Source organism: Tyto alba, unplaced genomic scaffold, assembly GCF_018691265.1.
Source record: "Tyto alba isolate M040663 unplaced genomic scaffold, T.alba_DEE_v4.0 Super-Scaffold_32, whole genome shotgun sequence".
In the NCBI taxonomy this organism is placed as follows: domain Eukaryota; kingdom Metazoa; phylum Chordata; class Aves; order Strigiformes; family Tytonidae; genus Tyto; species Tyto alba.
Genome location: NW_024881307.1, coordinates 5,625,184 through 5,644,891, shown reverse-complemented (window position 1 = coordinate 5,644,891; position 19,708 = coordinate 5,625,184). Strand labels below are relative to the sequence as shown.

The 19,708-nt window shown below is 57.3% G+C and overlaps 1 protein-coding gene across 1 annotated transcript in view; it reads left to right on the top strand.

Moving 5' to 3' along the window:
* Positions 1-18,719, top strand: part of TECTA (tectorin alpha) — a 30,023-nt gene extending 11,304 nt beyond the window's left edge. Inside the window, exons 7-24 of the mRNA XM_032998204.2 lie at positions 2,376-2,788; positions 3,084-3,654; positions 4,216-4,808; positions 5,304-5,877; positions 6,969-7,579; positions 7,897-8,458; positions 9,804-10,003; positions 11,545-11,928; positions 12,610-12,896; positions 12,988-13,268; positions 13,428-13,538; positions 13,899-14,101; positions 14,797-14,960; positions 15,099-15,347; positions 15,881-16,043; positions 16,333-16,420; positions 17,089-17,205; positions 17,669-18,719. Coding sequence (XP_032854095.1) covers positions 2,376-2,788; positions 3,084-3,654; positions 4,216-4,808; positions 5,304-5,877; positions 6,969-7,579; positions 7,897-8,458; positions 9,804-10,003; positions 11,545-11,928; positions 12,610-12,896; positions 12,988-13,268; positions 13,428-13,538; positions 13,899-14,101; positions 14,797-14,960; positions 15,099-15,347; positions 15,881-16,043; positions 16,333-16,420; positions 17,089-17,205; positions 17,669-17,769 — 5,672 coding nt within the window. The 3' untranslated portion in view covers positions 17,770-18,719. The remainder of the gene's footprint in view (positions 1-2,375; positions 2,789-3,083; positions 3,655-4,215; positions 4,809-5,303; positions 5,878-6,968; positions 7,580-7,896; positions 8,459-9,803; positions 10,004-11,544; positions 11,929-12,609; positions 12,897-12,987; positions 13,269-13,427; positions 13,539-13,898; positions 14,102-14,796; positions 14,961-15,098; positions 15,348-15,880; positions 16,044-16,332; positions 16,421-17,088; positions 17,206-17,668) is intronic.
* The last annotated feature ends 989 nt before the right edge of the window (positions 18,720-19,708 follow it).

Below are 19,708 nucleotides of genomic sequence, written 5' to 3'. Positions count from 1 at the left end.
TGGTGGAGAGGTGCCTGACTGCCTTGGGCTGCTGCGTGATTTGTCCCCTTTAGCTGCAGCTGCGGGGAGGGAAACGCTCGAAAGGGATTTGGGTCCTGTGTATGTCTCCAAGTTGTTGCACACAGCCACAAAGTCATCACCCAGCTTCCAGCAATAATTGTCAGTCTGCCTATGGCAAAAGCCTTGAAGAGCAGACAGAGAGCTTTGTTCCTGGTGTCCGTATGGGCACATCTTTTTTGGTGGGAGAGCATCTTTGGCAGAGTATGTGAAGAAGCCGCCATCAGCCGTTGTTTGCTCCGGTTGGTGCTGCCTTTCCCAGGGGGATGCCAGCATGTTCAGAGCCAGCCGGGCCTGGCTCACAAGCAGCATTTGCAGCAAATTCTCAGTGCAGATGAGGGATGACTCGGTCGGTCGCTCTAAGAAAACTGAAAGGGGCCCGTGAATACTTGGGAGTCTTCTCTGTTCGCGGTGTTGCCTTCAACCACCAGTGAGTGAAACTGTCATCAGTGCTGCATTTCTTTTCCTTCCTGGGATTTTAGTAGCGTGGTGTTGCTGTAAGCTTCCATTTCTGTGGCCCAGAAGCAGAAACCTAACCCAAAGTCAAGGGTGGTTGGAGCTCAGGTGTTTTGCAGGAATAGAATGTCACCAAGACATAGTCTCATTTCTTTTCTGTGACACTGATAATGGCAACAGGAAGGACCTGGTGACAGCAATTTCCTCTTGCCCTCAGAGTAGGAAAGCTGATGGTGTGGTCCCATTTCCCTTGTTTCTACAGGAGGAACAGCAGGTTTTCCAGGCAGGACAAATGCCATGTCCCTGCACCAGTTACAGTGTCTATGAATGTGTCACTGACAGCGTGGGGATAGAAAGGGATTAATAAACGTACACATCAGCTGCACAGGGACTCTGCTGCAGAGAGATTACTGCATTACCATTTGACAAATAAAACTGTCAGGAGTGTCCGCTGTGCTCCAGGAGTCTTTCTAGCAAGAGAGAGTTGTCACTTGCCAATGGACACTGGAGATGTCACCACTCGGATACATGTGGCTTCTTTACGTCCTGGTTTAGGACTGTACCAAAGAAGACTCACGAGACCACAAGGCTCTTGCAGCCCCAGTGGAGGTTTTGGGTCCAATCACTCCAGCCACTCCTAGCTGCTGACCCCAGGAAGAAAGACTGGACTTTGCAAAGGGGCTGAAAGCCAGTCTCAGCTTTGCAGGTGACAAGGGCAGTGTGGGCAGATCCTGCCACGGGACTTGCATTTCACGGTGGGCAGCCAGTTGCCCTCCAGGAGGGGAGGTGCAGTGTGAGGCGTTGGGGGTGAGGGGGCCCGCCATGCGTAATGGTGCTTGTTTCCCCAAATCCCCCACGCCGGGACGGTTGGCGCGGGAGCACTCACAAGTGGATCTTGCTAAGAGGAGATGTTGTTTGGTGTACGAAAGCAGAAAATAGCTTTTTTTGTAGGAGGCAGGGAAGAGAACAAAAAGTTTAGGAGAGGTAAATTCAGGCAGTGTGCATGGTGGAAGCCACATGCATAAGAAGTGTGAAAGACGGCCATATGGAGGAGAGGGAAACTCTCATGGGTATTTGCCACCCTTGTTCTCCCATCTTCTCTCTGCCTCTCATGTCTCTCACCAGACAAACCTGTCTCCCTTTATAGTACCGCCGTGTAACAAGTCTGCTCAGTTTATTGCTGTGTGATCACTCATCGTTTCCCATCATCGCTGGTGTATGGTGTGGAAATTACTTATCAACAGCTCTTTGGTTTCATAACTACTATGAGCACTTTCTGAATGGGAGTGAATTGCTTCTGGGCCGCTGATGGCAGAGTCACTCTTCGACTGGCAAAGTTGAACAAAGCAATTATGGAGATGACAACAAAGCTGATGGACGGCACAAGTACAGAGACAGTGCTGGAAATGGCCTCCAGAAGGCGTGAGCTTTACCAGCAGACTTTCCTTGTGAGAAAATAGCACAAATGGCTCTTGTGTCCTGTGATACTGAAGCAGAACAAGGGTGGTGGGTATCCAAAATGGAAGGAATAGACTTCAAATTAGCCAGCCTGCGCAGCGCAGCACCAACCCTGGATTCACGTCAGCGCTCACACCATCCGATGGACTCGTGGCACGGGCAGGATTTGAACGGCACGCACTGTGCGTTGAAAACAAAGCTCGTGATTGCAGCGCTTCACTGGGTGGCTCCTACCAGGAGTCTGTGAAAAGAAAGCAGCTGAGGAGCCCAGTGGGACACTTTGGCAGCAGCCTCAACTGTAGGGCCATCAGACCCCTCTGAGGACTAACACGATGCAGTTAGAGCATGTTCCTCTGTTTAGAGAAGTGATGTAGCATGGGTTTTTTCCCTTTCTGTCTTTCTAGGACAGTTTCTCCGTCAAGGGGAGATCTTCTGGGACAATGCCAACTGCACCACCAAGTGCCGCTGCCTGGACTTCAACAATGAGATCTTCTGCCAGGAAATGGCTTGTGGCCCCTTTGAAGCGTGCGAGCCGAAGACCAAGTTCTTCCAGTGCGTGCCGGTGGAGAGCAGCACCTGCGTGGTGTTCGGAGATCCACATTACCACACCTTCGACGGCTTCCTCTTTCACTTCCAGGGTTCCTGCTCCTACCTCCTCGCCAGGCAGTGCTGGCCAGGCTCCCAGCTGCCCTACTTCAACGTGGAGGCCAAGAATGAAAACCGAGGCGGCTCCTCCGTCTCCTGGCTGAGGGATATTTTTGTGGAGGTCTACTCACACAAGATCGTCCTCCCTAAGGGCAGCTTTGGGAAAGCAAAGGTAAGAGCCCTGCTGGCAGGGGAGAACTTGCCAGGTCAGCTTATCTGAGAACGGAGGCAAGACCATGATGGCAGCCCTGGGAGCATGGGACGATGCTTCTGGGCCCTGCGTGTCCCTCTGGGAATGGGCACGTGTGACAGGCGTGGCGGCAGATGCCTGTGGCTTACTGACAGCTGTCCTGCGCATGTCCCTAACCCTAAGACCCCATAATGGGGCTGTATGGCTCCTGCCCATGTCCTGGTATGAGCTCTGCTATTTCATGTGTTGGCTCAGTCGTCTGGTGTTGTTCCTGCAGGTGGATGACTTGGTGGTGTCCCTACCTGTCTCCCTGGAACTGGGTGCGATAAAAGTCTACCAAAGCGGCTTGTCCACAGCCCTGGAGACTGACTTTGGCCTGCTAGTGACCTACGATGGACAACACTACGCCTCCATCTCCGTTCCGGGCACGTACATCAATGCCACGTGCGGTCTGTGTGGGAATTACAATAAAGACCCCGAGGACGATACCCTCCGCTCGGACGGGAGGTTGGCTGTGTCCGTGCCGGACCTGGGTGAGAGCTGGCGAGTGCCGCACCCTGAGCGGAAATGCTTGCCCGGCTGCTTGGACAACTGCAGCCTCTGCGACGCAGCCACCGAGTCGCTCTATTTCACCTCCGAATACTGCGGCTTCATCAACAAGAGCGGCGGGCCGCTGTGGGAGTGCAGCACCGTCATGGACCCCACCGCCTTCATCCACAGCTGCGTCTACGACCTCTGCAGCACGCAGGATAACGGCACCGGCCTGTGCCAGGCCATACAGGCATACGCCACGGTGTGCCAGGCCCTGGGCATCTCGGTGGGAGAGTGGCGCGCCCAAACGGGATGTGGTAAGTGTCTGTGTGCTCGTGCTGGGAGCCTTCCCGCTGGAGGAGGGGAGTAATTTCAGGGGTCCGACCGCGTGCCCGGCAGTGTGTGAGATGAAGGGGGTAGAAATTCAGGGGAGGGAGTGGCCCGAGGTGGAGGGAGTCAGGCAAGAGCTGATCGGTCCCTCCTCTCCACGGCATCGGACTCTTGCGCCAGCAGAAGGGCGGCACGAACTGGGCACGAGGCGGGAGGTTCTCATTGCTCTGCAGTTGGTCAGCTGCCGTGAGGCTGGACCGGAATGGACATTGGCTGGCAGCCTGCTTCTCAGCCCACCCTACTCGCTTCTGGCATTAAATAGCTGCAGGCGGCTCAATAACTTTGGGGCTGTCTGGAAAACCCATTGCTTGCATGAGAGGAGTGGATGGGGAGGCACAGGAGGGAAATGGAGGGACCGATTCTACCACGAAGTGGGGCTGCTGCGTCACTCTGCGTTGTCTCTGCTGCGGGTCAATGGGAAAGAGGTAATTGGCCCTGAACCATGCCATAATGTGGTCCTCCCGTTTGTCTTCCCCCGGCGCCCACAGCAACGGCCGTGCAGTGCCCGGAGCTCAGCCGCTACTCGGTGTGTGCCAGCAGCTGCCCCGCCACGTGTTCCGACCTCACGGCCCCGCTGGCCTGCACCTCCCCGTGCACCGAGGGCTGCGAGTGCAACGAGGGTCACGTCCTCAGCACGGACCGCTGCGTCCCCGTCCAGAAGTGTGGCTGCGATGTGAACGGCCGGTACTACGCCATCGGGGAGTCTTTCTGGGCAGCGGCAGACTGCACGGTGGAGTGCCAGTGTGAGGACGGCGGGGAGGCCCGGTGCTTTAACACCACTTGTCCCAAAGGAGAGGTCTGCACCATTGAGAATGGCTACCGGGGCTGCTACCCCAAGCGGGAGACCTTGTGTTTGGTGGGGCAGAACCATGTGCTGCAAACGTTTGATGGTGTCACCTTCCTCTATCCGCTGGAAAACTCCTACACGCTGCTCAAAACCTGCCCGGAGAGACCAGACTTCATTGAGGTGGACATCAGTCAAAAGAAGCCCGGATCTGCTCCCAATGGGCCACGTGTTGTGCGGATCCAGGCAGGTGGCCAAGAGGTGAAGATTGGAGGCGCCAACCTGTTGGATATTAAGGTAAAGGCGCTGCCATCAGGGTGGCCCACCCCAGGGCTGGGGTGGGAGGCAGTGCCTCGCACTGTGATCCAGTGTCTTGTTGGAGAAGGGCTCGTGGGTCTGCGGCCCTGGACTGTTCCCCCAGGTCAGGGCCTCAGGCTCCATGGTGGCACCTGGAAAAAACCCACGTGGGCTGCCACTGTGTGGAGGCCCTTTTGGTGCCTGCAACGTTGTTGTTGCAGCACTGTTATTCCTGTTTGCTTGCTGAGTCAGCTTTGGAGACTTTCCTGACATCGCGGTTGTCTCCTGCAAGTTGTATCTTCTGTGGAAAAACATTCTCTGCGGGGCAAAAAGCAAGGAATCAGCTGTATGCCCTGAGTCAAAGGAGGCCCTGAGCCTTGGAGGGTGGGTCTGGGTCAGGAGCAGTTTAGCATACTCAGCACGGTGCAGATGGGAACGGCCTTGCAAAGTCTTATTGTTCTCCCTGAAGCATCTTGATCTGCTTGCTCCTTGTAGGTGAACGGTTACAACATGGAGCTGCCCTATTTCCACCCTTCCGGCCGCCTGGAAATCTACCGTAGTGACAATGGCACCGTGATGGAGTTGGAGGGGCTCCTGGCTATCGGCTACTACAATTCGGGCCTCCTGGAGATCCGCCTCTCCACTGTCTACTTCAACTGCACCGGCGGCCTGTGCGGCTTCTTCAACGACGACTCCAGCGACGAGTTCTGCCTGCCCAAGGGCAAGTGCACAGATAACCTGGAGCTCTTCCTGGAGAGCTGGACCACGTTCGACGAGATCTGCAATGGGGAGTGCGGGGACCTCCTCAAAGCTTGCAACAATGACTCGGAGATGCTCAAGTCCTACAGGAGCCGCTCCAACTGCGGCATCATCAATGACCCCACCAACAGCTCCTTCCTGGAATGTCATAGCGTGGTCAACGTCTCGGCCTACTACAGGACATGCCTCTTCCGTCTGTGCCAGAGCGGGGGCAACGTGTCAGAGCTGTGCGACTCGGTGGCACGCTATGCCACCGCCTGCAAGAATGCCGAGGTGGACATTGGCCAGTGGAGGAGCTACAGTTTTTGCCGTGAGTCCATCATTGTTTTAAAGGCCCCAGGGCGGGGAGAAGGGGGACGTAGACCCTGCTGACCTTGGGCAGAGTCTTTTTGTCAGGAGCCTGCAGGTGTACAGAGGTTGAGCAGCTTTTCTCGTGGGATGCCGAAAAGTACGGGCTCTCTTTTTCCCACCTCCTCTCTCATCTCCGGTGGGCACCCCTTACCCACATGTAGCTGGAAGGCACTCGGTAACAGAAGGGCTGTTTGGGAGGGAGGCTCTGACCTGGCAACACCAATGGCAGCATTAGATGTCCGAAATCACACGAAGGGATTGGGGTGGAGGTACCTAAACCCTGGCAACCCGGGGCAATTTTCCTACTCGCTTCCTTACCAGTCAAGCAAAGATCGGCTTTGCCGTTGGAAGAGCTATGTCTGGTAGAGCTTTCTGCTGTGAGGGGAGCCAGCGCGTATGGAGCTCTCTCCCACGTCGTGTACGGAACTGAGAGGGGAATTGCAGTAGGAATGCAATGTCTCACGAGCCCAAAGGCAAGGCGCTCCCTTAGTTTCTAAGCAGTGCTTGTGCTGGCAGAGACAGATTTGTCAGTGAAGTGACTTCACCGTGGCATTTCAGGAGGCATGGGGAGCTTTCTGATGCGGTGTAGGAGCATTCCAGAGCCGCAGATGGTGTCTGACAGTGCTGTACGCCACCACCAGAGGATAATTTGAATAACACTTGTTTTTAGCTGTCGCTATAAACTTGCCATTGATGGGAAAGCATTCATAATTTAGAAGCGAATGTGAAAAATCTCCAGTACGTGCTGGGAAGGCAGCCTCTGTCTCCACCACGGAGGTTTGAGGGAGGCAGCTGTTTGCGACCCCTGAGCTCGTACCCTCCGAAATAGCAGGAGGACGTGTTGCTCTGTATGTGGTGGGACCAGGCTGTGATGTGAGAAGGGGTTTCAAAGGGGGTGGGAAGAGCTGCTGGCTAGCGAGGTGCTGGGACTGTTTCATCTCTTGCTTTTTTTCCCCCAAGTCAGCCACTGCTTACCCTGTTCCCTCACCCCATGCTGCCCTGGGGCTGCCGGAGCTGGGAACTTATGCTCTATGTTTGCCGGTCTTGCAGCTCTTGCCTGCCCGGAGAACAGCCATTTCGAGGAGTGCATGAGCTGTGTGGAGACCTGCGAGACCCTGGCCACGGGTCCCGTCTGCACGGACACCTGCGCAGAGGGCTGCCAGTGTGACGAGGGCTTCGCCCTCCGCGGCACCCGCTGCGTTCCCCGTCGCGAGTGCGGCTGCAATTTCGAGGGGCGCCAGCTGGCCACCAACCAGACTTTTTGGATGGACATCTCCTGCCACTTCCTCTGCTACTGCAATGGCTCCGACAACAGTGTGTACTGCGAGAACATCTCCTGCAAGGACGACGAGTACTGCCTGGAGGAGAATGGCCTCTACTACTGTCACGTCCGCACCGATGCCTCCTGCATCATCTCCGGCTACGGACACTACCTGACTTTTGACGGCTACTCTTTCGACTTTCAGAGCAGCTGCCCATTGGTCCTGTGCACCACGATCGCCTGGCCGAGGGCGGAGCGCTCGGACACTTTCCCGGCATTCACTGTCACAGCCAAGAACGAGGATCGGGACACCTCCCTGGCCCTGTGGGTGAAACAAGTCGAAGTGGAGGTTTTCAATTACAACATCGTCATTCACCGTGCCTACAAATACACCGTGCTGGTGAGTGTGGGGCCACGAGGGCCACGGTTGTTTCTCTCTGTCATGGCTTCCAAACTGTGGAGCAATTCCCTAGGCACGAGGCCTTATGCGAGGTTTTCTGTGGGTTGGGAAGTGTGCATGCTTGGGCTTGTCCCTGGGGTGCCGCCAGGCACAGCTTTTGGAGGGGACTTCCATTTTGGCTGCTTTGTTTTAGATGTAGAAGTGAGGCTGGCAGGGACTTCACTCCACGAGTGCAGAGCTGCTATCGTTCGTGTCCTCCTGCGGCAGCTCCAGTCATCATTCCCACTCGTGGTATGTCTTGTTTCCTTCCCCTGCAGATCAACGATGAGCGTCTCTACCTGCCGCTGAAGCTGGGCCAGGGCAAAGTGAATATCTTTGCCTTCGGCTTTCACATCGTGGTTGAGACGGACTTTGGGCTGAAGGTGGTGTACGACTGGAAGACCTTTCTCTCTGTCACCGTCCCACGCGGCTTCCAGAACCTGACCTACGGCCTCTGTGGCCGCTACAACGGCAACCCCGAGGATGACCTGGTGACTGCGGGCGGCCTGCTGGCTGCCAGTGTTGCCGACTTCGTCCAGAGCTGGGCGAAGCGGGATGCGTTCTGCCGCGTGGGCTGCGGTGACCGCTGCCCTGCCTGTGGGAGGGTGGAAGGCTTCTGGAAACCCCAGCAGCTCTGCAGCCTCATCCCGAGCCAAAGCGGTGTCTTTGCCAAATGCCACAGCAAGATCAGCCCCAGCTTCTTCTACAAGAACTGCCTCTTTGACACTTGTGTCGATGGAGGAGCCATGCAAACGGCCTGCAGCTGGCTGCAGAATTATGCCAGCACATGCCAAACACAGGGTATCGCCATTACTGGCTGGAGGAACTCCACTTCGTGCTGTAAGTGCCACCCTGCCTCTGGGTCCTTCTTCTCTAAAGTGATTGCTGGGGTTTGCTGTAGCTGTAGCACTTGCTGGAGCTCATCCCATAGAGAGGTAGCAGACCACCCCATGGAGCACCAGCCGGTGCCCTTTATCTCCAGGCCACTGACCCAGACATGTCCTGGGTCCCTGCAGTCAGCGCCCAGGGATGGCCCCAGAGATCCTCTCCTTTCCTGCCGGCTAAGGGGCCGGTTGACAGAGCGGTGAGCTAAAGCAGCACAGTACATGTGCACGTAGTCACCGCTGAGCGCACCAGAGCGACTTGTTTGCAGAGCAGGGAGGGGGAGGCCAGCAGCCAGTCCCTCCCGTGCTTGCCGGGTGAGGCAGAGGTGTGGGATCAGGACTGGGACACTATTTCTCTTGGAGTTGTTAGGAACTGTGCAGTACAGTGGGAGCAGGGATGGAAAGGGGGAACCCTCAAGTTCAGAAGGTATCCACCACCCCTCCATTGTTTAAACAGGCGTTATATTAGTTGGCTTCAAAGCCAAGAGTATCTGTTTGCTCTAATGAAGCCGCACGCTCTTGTCAATAAGATTACGATGTGATGTTCAATTAGGCTCCCAAGGATGGGGGACACAAGCGCCTCTGGCAGCCAATCTATCTGGAAAATTAGATGGGAAGTAATTGTCTTTGGTAACAAGACTGAAAATTAGATTTATGTCGTTCTTACTTCTAAAGAGCAAACTCATGGCTCAGAAGGCACTGCTCTCAAGGGCAGGGGTGGCAAGGCCACCAACTGGCACCCCACAACCAGGTCCAAAATTGGGAGAAGGCCTGTTCGGCCATGGGCAGCATCCGTCACAGGCTTCACGCTCCAACGGCCCAGCAAAAACATGTTCCCTGAAACATGTCCCCGCAAATAGAGCACAGAGGCTCCGTACGCTGCCTGAAAGGCCCCAGGGCCAGCACAAGCATCCCTCCTGCAGGGACATGTTAGTCTGGTGTCAGTGAGCAGGCTTGTTTGCAGGAGAGCGGGGAGCACAGGGAAAGGGCTCTCTGGGAACTGGCGTGCAGGAGCTCAGAGGCAGTGGTGAATAATGGAGAAGTGTTGCTCATCTTGGACTAGGCAGTTGGCAAGTGGCGTAGGATGGGGGAATGAAGGCTGCCTTTTCCCTTCAGCTGCATGCCCAGGAGCTCCAGATCCCTCTCTGGGCAACGTCATCCATGGTAACCACCATGGCAGGGGAGTTAGCTGCGCAGGGACACCAGCAGCAGGGATTATGGCCCCACGTGTGGCTGGACACTGGGCTGGTTTTGTCTGGGGAGCTAATCTGTATCTGCTTTGTCCTCTGGTAACGTCGCAGCCATCAGCTGTCCCCCCAACAGCCACTACGAGAGCTGCGTGTCCTTGTGCCAGCCCCGATGCGCTGCCATCCGCTTGAAGAGCGACTGCAGCCACTACTGCGTGGAGGGATGCCAGTGCGACCCCGGGTACGTCCTCAACGGCAAGAGCTGCATCCTTCCCCACAACTGCGGCTGCTACTCTGATGGCAAATACTACGAGGTATGCTGCTCACGTCCCCCTCTTGGGGCTTTCTCCCGCCCTCTTTCTGATATCTGTGGGCAGTGGCATGCCCTGAGTGGGGATGACAGTCAGGCCAGGCCAGTACCGGGTGTGACACTGGGTCCATTTGCCAGGGTCACAGCCTCAGTCAGAGAAAGCCTTCTGCAGTGCCTGGAGGGACAGGTCCTCTCCTTCAGCAGCATCATGTGTGTCTGCCAGTCCATGGCCATGCTTGGGGATTGCTCTGAAGTCTGGTGGGTTTGCACCAAGCAAGAGTGGGCAGGGAGCAAGGGGCAGAGCAGAGAGACATATGCATCGAGCAAAGGCAGGGAGAGGCGAAGCAGGCTCCGTAGCAAAGCCCTGGCCATGGCCTGTGGGATGTTGGCTGGGGCCGAGCTGTCCTGCGGTGCCCCATGTCCTCCTCTGTGAGCTGCAGAGCATATTACTGTGTCTCCTGCTGGAGGAGTCCCTGTGTCAGAGCCAGGCTCCAGCTACGATCTGACCACTGGCGTGCACTTGAATCAGATTGCTTACACGTCGGGGATGCCTCTCCTGCGCCAGTCTCATGTCCAGCCCGAGAGTCTCGCACGGCCACTCCTTCAGACCTCTGGTGTGGGGAAGGCTGGCATAGAGCAAGGAAGCCTCGATCTGAGGGCCCATAGGAATTATATCTCCTAGAGGAGTGGCAAAGTGGAGTTGGTAAGACTCTGCAAGGCGAGAGTCCAGTACCTTGCTGGTGATGGAAACCGTGGCTGTCGGTGAGGGTAGGGATGATGCAGTGGCAGCATGGGGCTCTTGTGGTTCCAGGGGGTACCGGGGAGAGGGATGTCCTCCCACAGCGTGCTGTGTAGAGAGAGTCTTTCTGTCTGGCAAAATCATCACGTGGTTGTTGGTTTTTAGTCGGGTGTCAAGCAAGCAAGGGAGGGAACTGGCAGAAGGGGGAAGAAAGCGTGGTGACTGGGAAGACTGGCTTTGGTGAATACCAAATCCAGTCCTGTATGACCACGTTGTTCTAGGTATTCCACATGATGTTTCACATGACATTTACTTCTTTGTAGCTCTTGGATGTTCTCTGGAGTTGGAATCAGCAGGGTGTTGTGCTGGCAGCATCACTTATAGCGGGTTATGTTTTGTGTCAGTGAAACTGCTCTGCATAAGGTGTCTTTGCCAAGCCCCAGACCCGTAAGGAGCCAATATTGGGGTACTGCCATACGGGGACCCTAGAGGACGGGTTGGCAGCCGGCAGGGTACAAGAAAGAGGTCAAGGAGGTATTTAGTGCACCGTGGTTTTTGCGCATGTACAAGAGGCGAGGGAGGTTGCAGTGGCAGTGAAAATGTGCAGTTGCCTTGTGCCTGTGGGTAGCAGAGACAGTGCAAGGTAGGTGCAAGCTGCCAGCATGTTCTTTGCGCTTTTTCCTCTGTCCTCGTTGCCTGTTCTTGCTTGCAGTGAAGCAGAAGGGCATAAACCTTGGCCCAAGCATCCACAGATGGTAGGGCAGGGGTCCCCAGCCCTGCCAGCCAGTGACAGGCCCCTCTTTTAGCCCAAGCAGCTCTTCTGGAACGGGGACTGCACCCGCCGGTGCCGCTGCTTCCGGCGCAACCTCATCCAGTGCGACCCCCGGCACTGCAAGTCGGACGAGGAGTGCGCGCTGCGCAACGGGGTCCGTGGCTGCTTCAGCACCAAGAGCTCCTTCTGCATGGCAGCGGGCGGTGGCGTCTTCCGCACCTTTGATGGGGCCTTCCTCCGCTTCCCCGCCAACTGCGCCTTCGTCCTCTCCACCATCTGCCAGAAGCTGCCCGACTTCTCCTTCCAGCTCATCATCAACTTTGACAAGTGGTCCTCGCCCAACCTCACCATCATCTCCCCTGTGTACTTCTACATCAACGAGGAGCAGATCCTCATCAGTGACAGGAACACTGTCAAGGTAAGGTCTTATCAGGGGCATCTGTCTCCTCTGGAGCAGGGCCATGGGCTGGGCAGCAGGGACCAGCTCCCTGGAGGAGGAGGATGGCACACGGGGCCACACAGTGGTCTCCACAAGGGCCCCAGAAGGCTGGGTTTGTTGGTGGCTGTGCGTCCTGGTCAAGGCACTCTACGGGTGAAGGATGTGGCTGTCATCTGTCACGCTTTGCAGAGGGATGCCAGCCAGGAGAAAAGGGCCGGCAGGAGGTGAGGCCATCCGCAGTCCAGGAGCTTGTAGCCACATACCTATCCACCTCGGTGGCACGGGCGAAGCTGTCCTTTTAAGCAGAGGGGTACAGAGGGCTGGCTATCACAGTGGTGTCACTTGGTCTCTGAAGGGCACCGTCTGTGGCCCTTTCTGGTGAGCAACGAGTCCCAGGCTAGAGCCTCTGCACGTGAGTAGGGATCCCTTTGCAGCACAGCCTCGTGCAGGCATTTAAGGGAGGTGGTGTGCTTGGAGCGATCCATCGGGCTGGAAGGAGGAGGAGGAGAATATGCTGGCCCCTGCCAAAGACAAGGTGGTGTGTTTTTATGGCTGGGATAGCGGGAGGCAGTCGCAGAGCTGTTTGCAGGCAGCTCGCACTAGCATCCACAGGCAGAGGGGACAGGAAGGACGTCAGACTTGCATCCTGTCCTGCACCAGGTGAATGGCAGCCACGTGAGCATCCCCTTCGTCACGGGGCTTTCCACAAAGATCTTCAGCCAGGAGGGCTTCTTGGTCATTGATTCCAGCCCCGACATCCAGATCCGCTACAACGGCTTCAACGTCATCAAAATCGTCATCGGGGAGCGGCTGCAGAACAAGGTGTGCGGCCTCTGCGGCAACTTCAACGGCGACCAGACGGATGACTACGCGACGCTGCGGGGGAAGCCGGCGGTCAGCAGCGTGGTGCTGGCGCAGAGCTGGAAGACCAACGGCATGCAGAAGAGGTGAGCGGTCAGACAGCCTTTCCCCACCGGGCGGGAGTGGGAGCGGGGCCGGCTGCGACGGGAGCCCCCGCGACGTGTCCGGTGCCCACAGCTGCAACGAGCTGCAGTACTCGCAGTACGCCGCCTCCTGCGACAACGTCCAGATCCAGGAGCTGCAGAGCGACAGCTACTGCCTGAAGCTGACGGACATGAAAGGCTTCTTCCAGCCCTGCTATGGCCTCCTGGACCCCCTGCCCTTTTATGAGTCCTGCTTTCTGGATGGCTGCTACAACCACAAGAAGGTCCAGCTGTGCGGCTCGCTGGCTGCCTACGGCGAGGCCTGTCGCACCTTCGGCATCCTGGGCACCGAGTGGATCGAGAAGGAGAATTGCTGTAAGAGAGCCGGGATCCATTCCGGTCGAGGGGAGCCGTGTCCCGCTGGGAGACGGGGAGAGGGGCCACTGGGGTGGGAGTGGCCCGTGGTGGTTGGAGGTGCCCACCCTGCAGTCTGAGGGTAAAAATTGTGTCTGTGCTCCGCCTTGTGCTGTTTAGCAGGAGTGGTGGAAGATCCCTGCGTGGGCGCCGACTGCCCCAACCGCACCTGCGAGCTGGACAATGGTGGAGAGCTGTGTGGCTGCATCGAGCCCCCGCCCTACGGGAACAGTGAGTGCTCTGGGTCCCGGTCACCACGTCGGTGCCAAGCGGCACGGGCACGCGTTGAGCTGTCGTACTGCCGGGGCTTTGGAAAAGGAGGTGCCGAGGGCAAGGACCTCTGCTGAGATGGGGTTTCATGACTGTGTGTGGTTCAGGACGGGAGCAGGGAGCAGGTTTTCTGGAGCTCACGTGATGGGCAGCTCTGACTCAGGAGCACTTTGAGCAGCAGGGACGTTGGATGGGCAAGGCTTGCTGCACGAGATGATCCTAGCCCATTGCTGGTGGTGGGGAGGAGAGCTAGGCAGGTCAGCAGCCTGGCTCTGTGGTACCATTTGTGGCAATCTGAAACTGTCCTGCCTTCTCCTCTAGCTACCCATGACATCATTGATGCGGAGGTGACCTGCAAAGCTGCCCAAATGGAAGTGTCCATTTCGAAGTGCAAGCTGTTCCAGCTGGGCTTCGAGCGCGAGGGGGTGAGGGTCAATGACCGCCACTGCCCCGGCATCGAAGGGGAGGACTTCATCTCCTTCCAGATCAACAACACCAAAGGCAACTGTGGCAATGTAGTGCAGGTGAGCTGGGACACGGGGCATGCAGGGCTGGGAGCAGAGGTCAGGCTGTGCATTTTGGGTGTCTTCCCATTCATGTGAACTTGTGAACAGAGGAGGCAGGGGAAGTATGGCTTGATGGAGCAAGAGGGATGCTCACGTAGCTCTGGCCATCAATCAGGACAGCTTGCGCTCGGGCAGCAGGTCATGGGTGGGTTTTGTAGCACGCACAGTCTCCTGGCACAGAGTCACCTTTGCCTCTCTGGCTGGCATCCTTGTCCAGAGGATGCAGGAGGAGACAGAGGAGTAGTTGGGAGGCTGAGGAGAGCGGTCTGTGTATTCTGAGCTGTTATGTATGTGAGGAACTGGTTGGTATGAGGGGCATTGAGGCAGCATGGCTTCACGTCAGCCGGGCAGTCCTCCTCCACCTCAGCCCGGCTCAACACTGGGGGTGGGATGTGGGCAAACATTGGTGCGAACAATGCTCAGAGACACTTTCATGGGGGGGGAGATTGAGGAAAACAGAGGCAGGTCTTGTAGAGGTGAGGATGCTGCCCAGCGGTTCCTAGCCCTGCTGTACCCTACCCTTTCTGGCTAGAGCTGATGCAAGCCAGCAGGGCCCTCCGTGTCACATGGCTCGTTCAGGGGCCGAGGTGCTTGTTAGGAGCAGGGGAGCGGAGACGGCTGGTCTTGAGCAATGCCCTGCATTCCTTCTGCAGTCGAACAGCACACACATAGTGTACAAGAACACGGTGTGGATCGAGAGCGCAAACAACACAGGCAACATCATCACCCGGGACCGGACCATCAACGTGGAGTTTTCCTGCGCCTACGAGCTGGACATCAAGATTTCCCTGGATTCGGTCGTGCGACCGATGCTGAGGTAGGAGCCAGGGAGAGCTGCACAGCTTCTCTCGTCACGCAGGCGGAGGGCAAGGCAGCGAAGGTCCGAAGCAAGGTGCTGAAGCAGGAGTTCGTAGCCTTTCCTCCATTTGAGCCAGTATTTTTTTGTCATCATTAGTGTGATTAATCTGACGGTGCCGACACAGGAAGGGAGCTTCACAACCAAGATGGCCCTGTACAAGAACTCGTCCTACAAGCACCCCTACAGGCAGGGCGAGGTGGTGCTCACCACCCGGGACGTGCTCTACGTGGGGGTCTTCGTCGTCGGGGCCGATTCCAACCACTTGATCCTAATGCTGAACAAGTGCTACGCGACCCCCTCTCGGGACAGCAACGACAAGCTGCGCTACTTCATCATCGAGGGAGGGTGAGCAACCATGGGCTAGGTGGCCCAGCACGCCCTGTTGGGTTTTGTTGTGTCTGTCGGGGAGGGTGCTCAAAGGGGCAGTGGCAGCAGTTGGAGCAGAGGACCTTCCAGTCAGTGAGATGGTTGACCAAGATCTGGAAAGTGTGGGGAACAGGGAAGCTCGCGTTGTTAGTGCAGGAGTTACTTTGCTTCGTGTAGAGGTAGTCAGAGGCCCCGCGTGTGATGGAGTCCCAGCTGTGGAGAGAAGTAGCCTTCCTTGTGTCGCTGATGCCACGGGCATCGGGGTGTCTGTAGGAGATGGGGGATATGGATCGTGGCAGAGGGGTCTTGGTAAGCGGGAGCACAATGAAGTCAGAAATGCCAGAGAGAGGTCACGCTACAGAGGCAAGGCGCGATGCCCTTGTCCAGAGGAGCTGGGCATGGTGGGATCTAAGTGTGCTGCCACGGGACCCAGCGTGAGGGGCCTTACAGGGACAGGGACAAGTGGTGTCCCTTGAAGGAGGGTCTGGAGCAAGCGTCGATGCTTTGCGCAGGTGCCAAAACATGAAGGACAACACCATTGGCATAGAGGAGAATGGGGTGTCCCTGACGTGTCGCTTCCACGTCACCGTCTTCAAGTTCATCGGAGATTATGATGAAGTTCACCTCCACTGTGCCGTCTCACTCTGCGATTCGGAGAAATATTCCTGCAAAATAGTAAGTGGGGACAGGCTGCTCGCTTTGCGGGGCTCCAACAGAGCATGGCAAGCCCAGTGAACCTGGCATCAAAGAGGCGGCCAGAGAAATATCCCCGGGGGCAAAGCCAGGAGGGTTGCATGTCCATCTAGGCACGGGGAGGAGGCCCCACCACAACAGGTCACCTCGGGACCCGTGCTCTCGGAGCTTGGTCACAGGGTCCCTTCAGGAACCGGGCCGGTCGGAGGGGTGCAGAGGAGGCCCGAGCAGGGACCCGAGAGTGACAGACGTGGCATTTATCCCTACCTAGAACTGCCCTCAGCACACGAGGATGGCCAGCGCATTTGCTTCAGAGTCCAAGGAGCAGATCCTCTCTGTGGGGCCTATTAGGAGGAAGCGTAAGTGTGTGTAACCCCAAGGAAGGCTGCGGGGGTTTGTCTGCCATCCGGGGTGAGCCCGACGTTGTGTCACAGGGCACTGTGTGGACAGAGAGGGATCCTGGAGCACGGGGGCGAGGGAGTGTGCGTGCATGTGTCCTGTGGGGAGGGGCTGTTCCTTCGAGCAGGAGTCAGGACAAGTGCAAGAGAGCACTCAGGGTGTTTCTGTTGCTGGGGGGTGAGGGTGGAGGGCACGCGGGTGCCAGTTGGATGGCGGCAGGTATGGGCCACGTCGGGGGTCTGCCTTGCTCAGGGACATGTGTTCCTTAGGGGCCCGTTGGGGGTTGCGCAGGAGACGGCGTGACGGCAGGGTGGTGTGGGGTGCTCCATTTCTGGCCACATGGCCCCACGCTGTGGGTGCTCCCCTTCGTCTTCCCGAAAGGCCCCTGGAGGGTAGTGAGAATCAGACCGCGTGCTCCTTTAGGGTCATGGGGGATGACAGGAGCCTAGCTGGGTCGTAGTGCCATCCCCACACAGCATGTGATGTGGGGCATGCCTGGCAGGCGATGGGCGTGCTCTCGTGGGTTGTAGCAGGGAGTGTGGGAACGTGGGTGTTAGGCAGCCAAGGATTGGGGGGCTCAGGGTCTGGGAGCATCACTCAGGTCGTCTTCTTTGCTCTTTGTGCCCAGGATCAGACTGGTGTGAGGACAATGGAGGCTGCGAGCAGATCTGCACGAGCCGGGCAGACGGACCCCTGTGCAGCTGCGTGACGGGGACGCTGCAAGGGGACGGCAAGAGCTGCAAGGGCAAGTACTGGGGGAGGTGCAGGAGGTGGTGGGGTGAGCGTAGTGGGGTCTTACGTGCCCGAGCCAAGGGGCTGTAGGGGTGAGTGGCATGGGGAAGGTGGCTGGAACGTTTGACATGCCACGGAGAGGAGGGAGGTGGAAGGCAGGGAGTCGGACATGCGCTGTTCCCAGGGGACAGAGGTATCTGGGGGCTGTGAGGCCAATGATGGCAGACTTTGAAGAGCTGTCAGGCAGGCGGTGATGGTGTATAGCGTGGTGTGGGGCAGCGGCAGGGTGGAGGAGATGCCACGGGTGGAGTCTGGAGGCCAACTAAAGGGCTTGTGGTGGGAGGGGGGCCCAACCACGAGATGAGGCACCCAGGAGGGCAGTTTGTGGGGTGCCTGAGGTGTTGGCGGGGAGGGAGGTGGCTGTTGCACGTGTGCCAGGGCCCCATCTCATGTGGGTCTTGTTGTTGTGTTGGCAGCATCCAGCTCTTCAGGGGAGCACCGTGCTCAAGCGACCGTTCTGGTGGTGGCCCAGCTGGGGCTGTGGCTGCGCTCAGCTCTGCGGGACCCGACCTCGTAGGCGCGGCTCCGCCGCCCAGCCAAGTACTGTTCTCGCGTCAGCCTGAGTCTTTGTAGGGTAGGAGACAGCACCCCCACAGTGGCCAAGCTGCAGCTGACCTGTCCTGCTGCGTGGAGGCAAGAGGGACTTGACCTGGAGAGAGATCAGATGTGGACCTGGACCTGGACATGGCAGGCGCTGCAGCAGCGATGACGAAGCAGAGCTGGATGTTTCCCGGCATCAATGTGGGACTTGGGGTTTCTTTTTGCAGGTTTCTGGCATCAGTGTGGGACTCGAGGGGGCTTTTTGCAGCTTTTTTCCCAGGCTTTCCCTTGTAGCATGCGCTGTAGGTGGCCCACACCCCTGTCACTAGCACGGGACAGGCTCGAGCACGGGCTGTCCCGTCCCCTTGCACAGATGGCTGTGGGTCTCCACGGTCCTCAGGAGCCACTGCCAGTGTCTCACGAGTGCATGGACCCGGCCAGAGGTAGGTGTTGCCGCACGGGTCGCGGGCCGGAGCAGCGTGTCATCATCGCTGGATCTCGTGACATGGCGAGAGCGTCTCACCCTCTGGCTCTCCGGAGCAGGGGTGGCATCAAGGTGTCTGGCAGATGGCTGAGCTCATCCCCGGGGAGTCTGGGAAGCCTGTTAGCATGCTGTGGTGGGGAGAAACGGGTCCCAGTGTTTGCAAAGACGTGCTTTCCAGTGGGCGGGAGTGGGAGCCAGAGAAATGAGGGCTGGAACTCCCTCCTGTGCTTGGTGGTGTGACAAAAAAAGCAGAGCTTGTTGATGGCAAGAACGGGGTTGGGGTCTGTAGGCATGGGACAGTGTTGGGATGCCCAGCGGGAGAGTCAAGAGTGGCCGTGGGGTGCTGGTGGGTGTGGGGGGGCTGTCTGTGTTGGTGTCTTGTCTTGTGTTTGTACTCCGTGAAATGGCTGCGTGGGAATAAAAAGTGTTGTAATCCTTCGTAAGCAGTGTGGTTGTGTGTGATGACAGCGAGGATGGGGAGAGGCAGCTGGGGCTGGAGAGGGTCCCTGGGAGGGGCAGGGAGAGAGGGGCTTTCAGGTTGGCAGGGGGCGGGGGGGCAGGGCATGTAAGGGGCCCCCCAGAGCCCAGGGTTGGAGGAAGGAGATGTGCATCTGTGCTTTATTCAGGGGATTGGGGTGGGGGAAGTAATAAGCTGTTGTGGGGAGGGATGGGGGCACCCCAGTTCTCTGGGGGGGTCCCAGAGGGAGCTGGGGAACGCAGTGGCTGGAGGTGGGCAGCCACTGAGTGAGGTACCTGTGAGCCTGGTGGGTGATGGATGGTCCGTGTGCCTGTACCCCCGCCGCTGCTTGTCTGGTGGCCATTGTGGAGTATGGGAGGAGGTCGCCATTGTAGGGGGGAAGAACAGGAGCAGGGGTGATCACTGGCAGTTGGTGTGAGGAGCTGAGGTCTTTGGTGTCTGGGGGTGGGCGAGCGGTGCTGGCGTGGGTCTGGGGTAGTCTTGTTAGCGGTCGCAATCACAAACAGACCTTATCTACCCAAAGCAGATAAGCAGGCACTTCTTTATTCCAGTGCTGGGGAACATAGGGGATAGCTCCACCAAAGACGTGTTCACCGACAGGTACAAAGCACAACATATTTATACACTTTTTCAGCAGAGTCATGGTTACATAAGATCAACAAAATTCATAAAGTTTAGTTTGAGCTTAATAATGATAGACTTTCAGTTACTTCACCTTACCTATATTCCTATTCTACAGAAATCATTGGTCATCTTTACTGATTGATTTGAATTGAATGAGGGGAGGGTAATGATCATCATATTCATGTTATTTCCTGGAAATCATTATCATATGCAAATGTCTGTAACCCATGCATGGTTATGTTGGACGGGGGTCCTCTGGTGGTCGTCGATAGTCTTCCTCACCGTGTCTGCTGATTGAACTCCATCCTTGCGCATGCTCAATTCATCTTT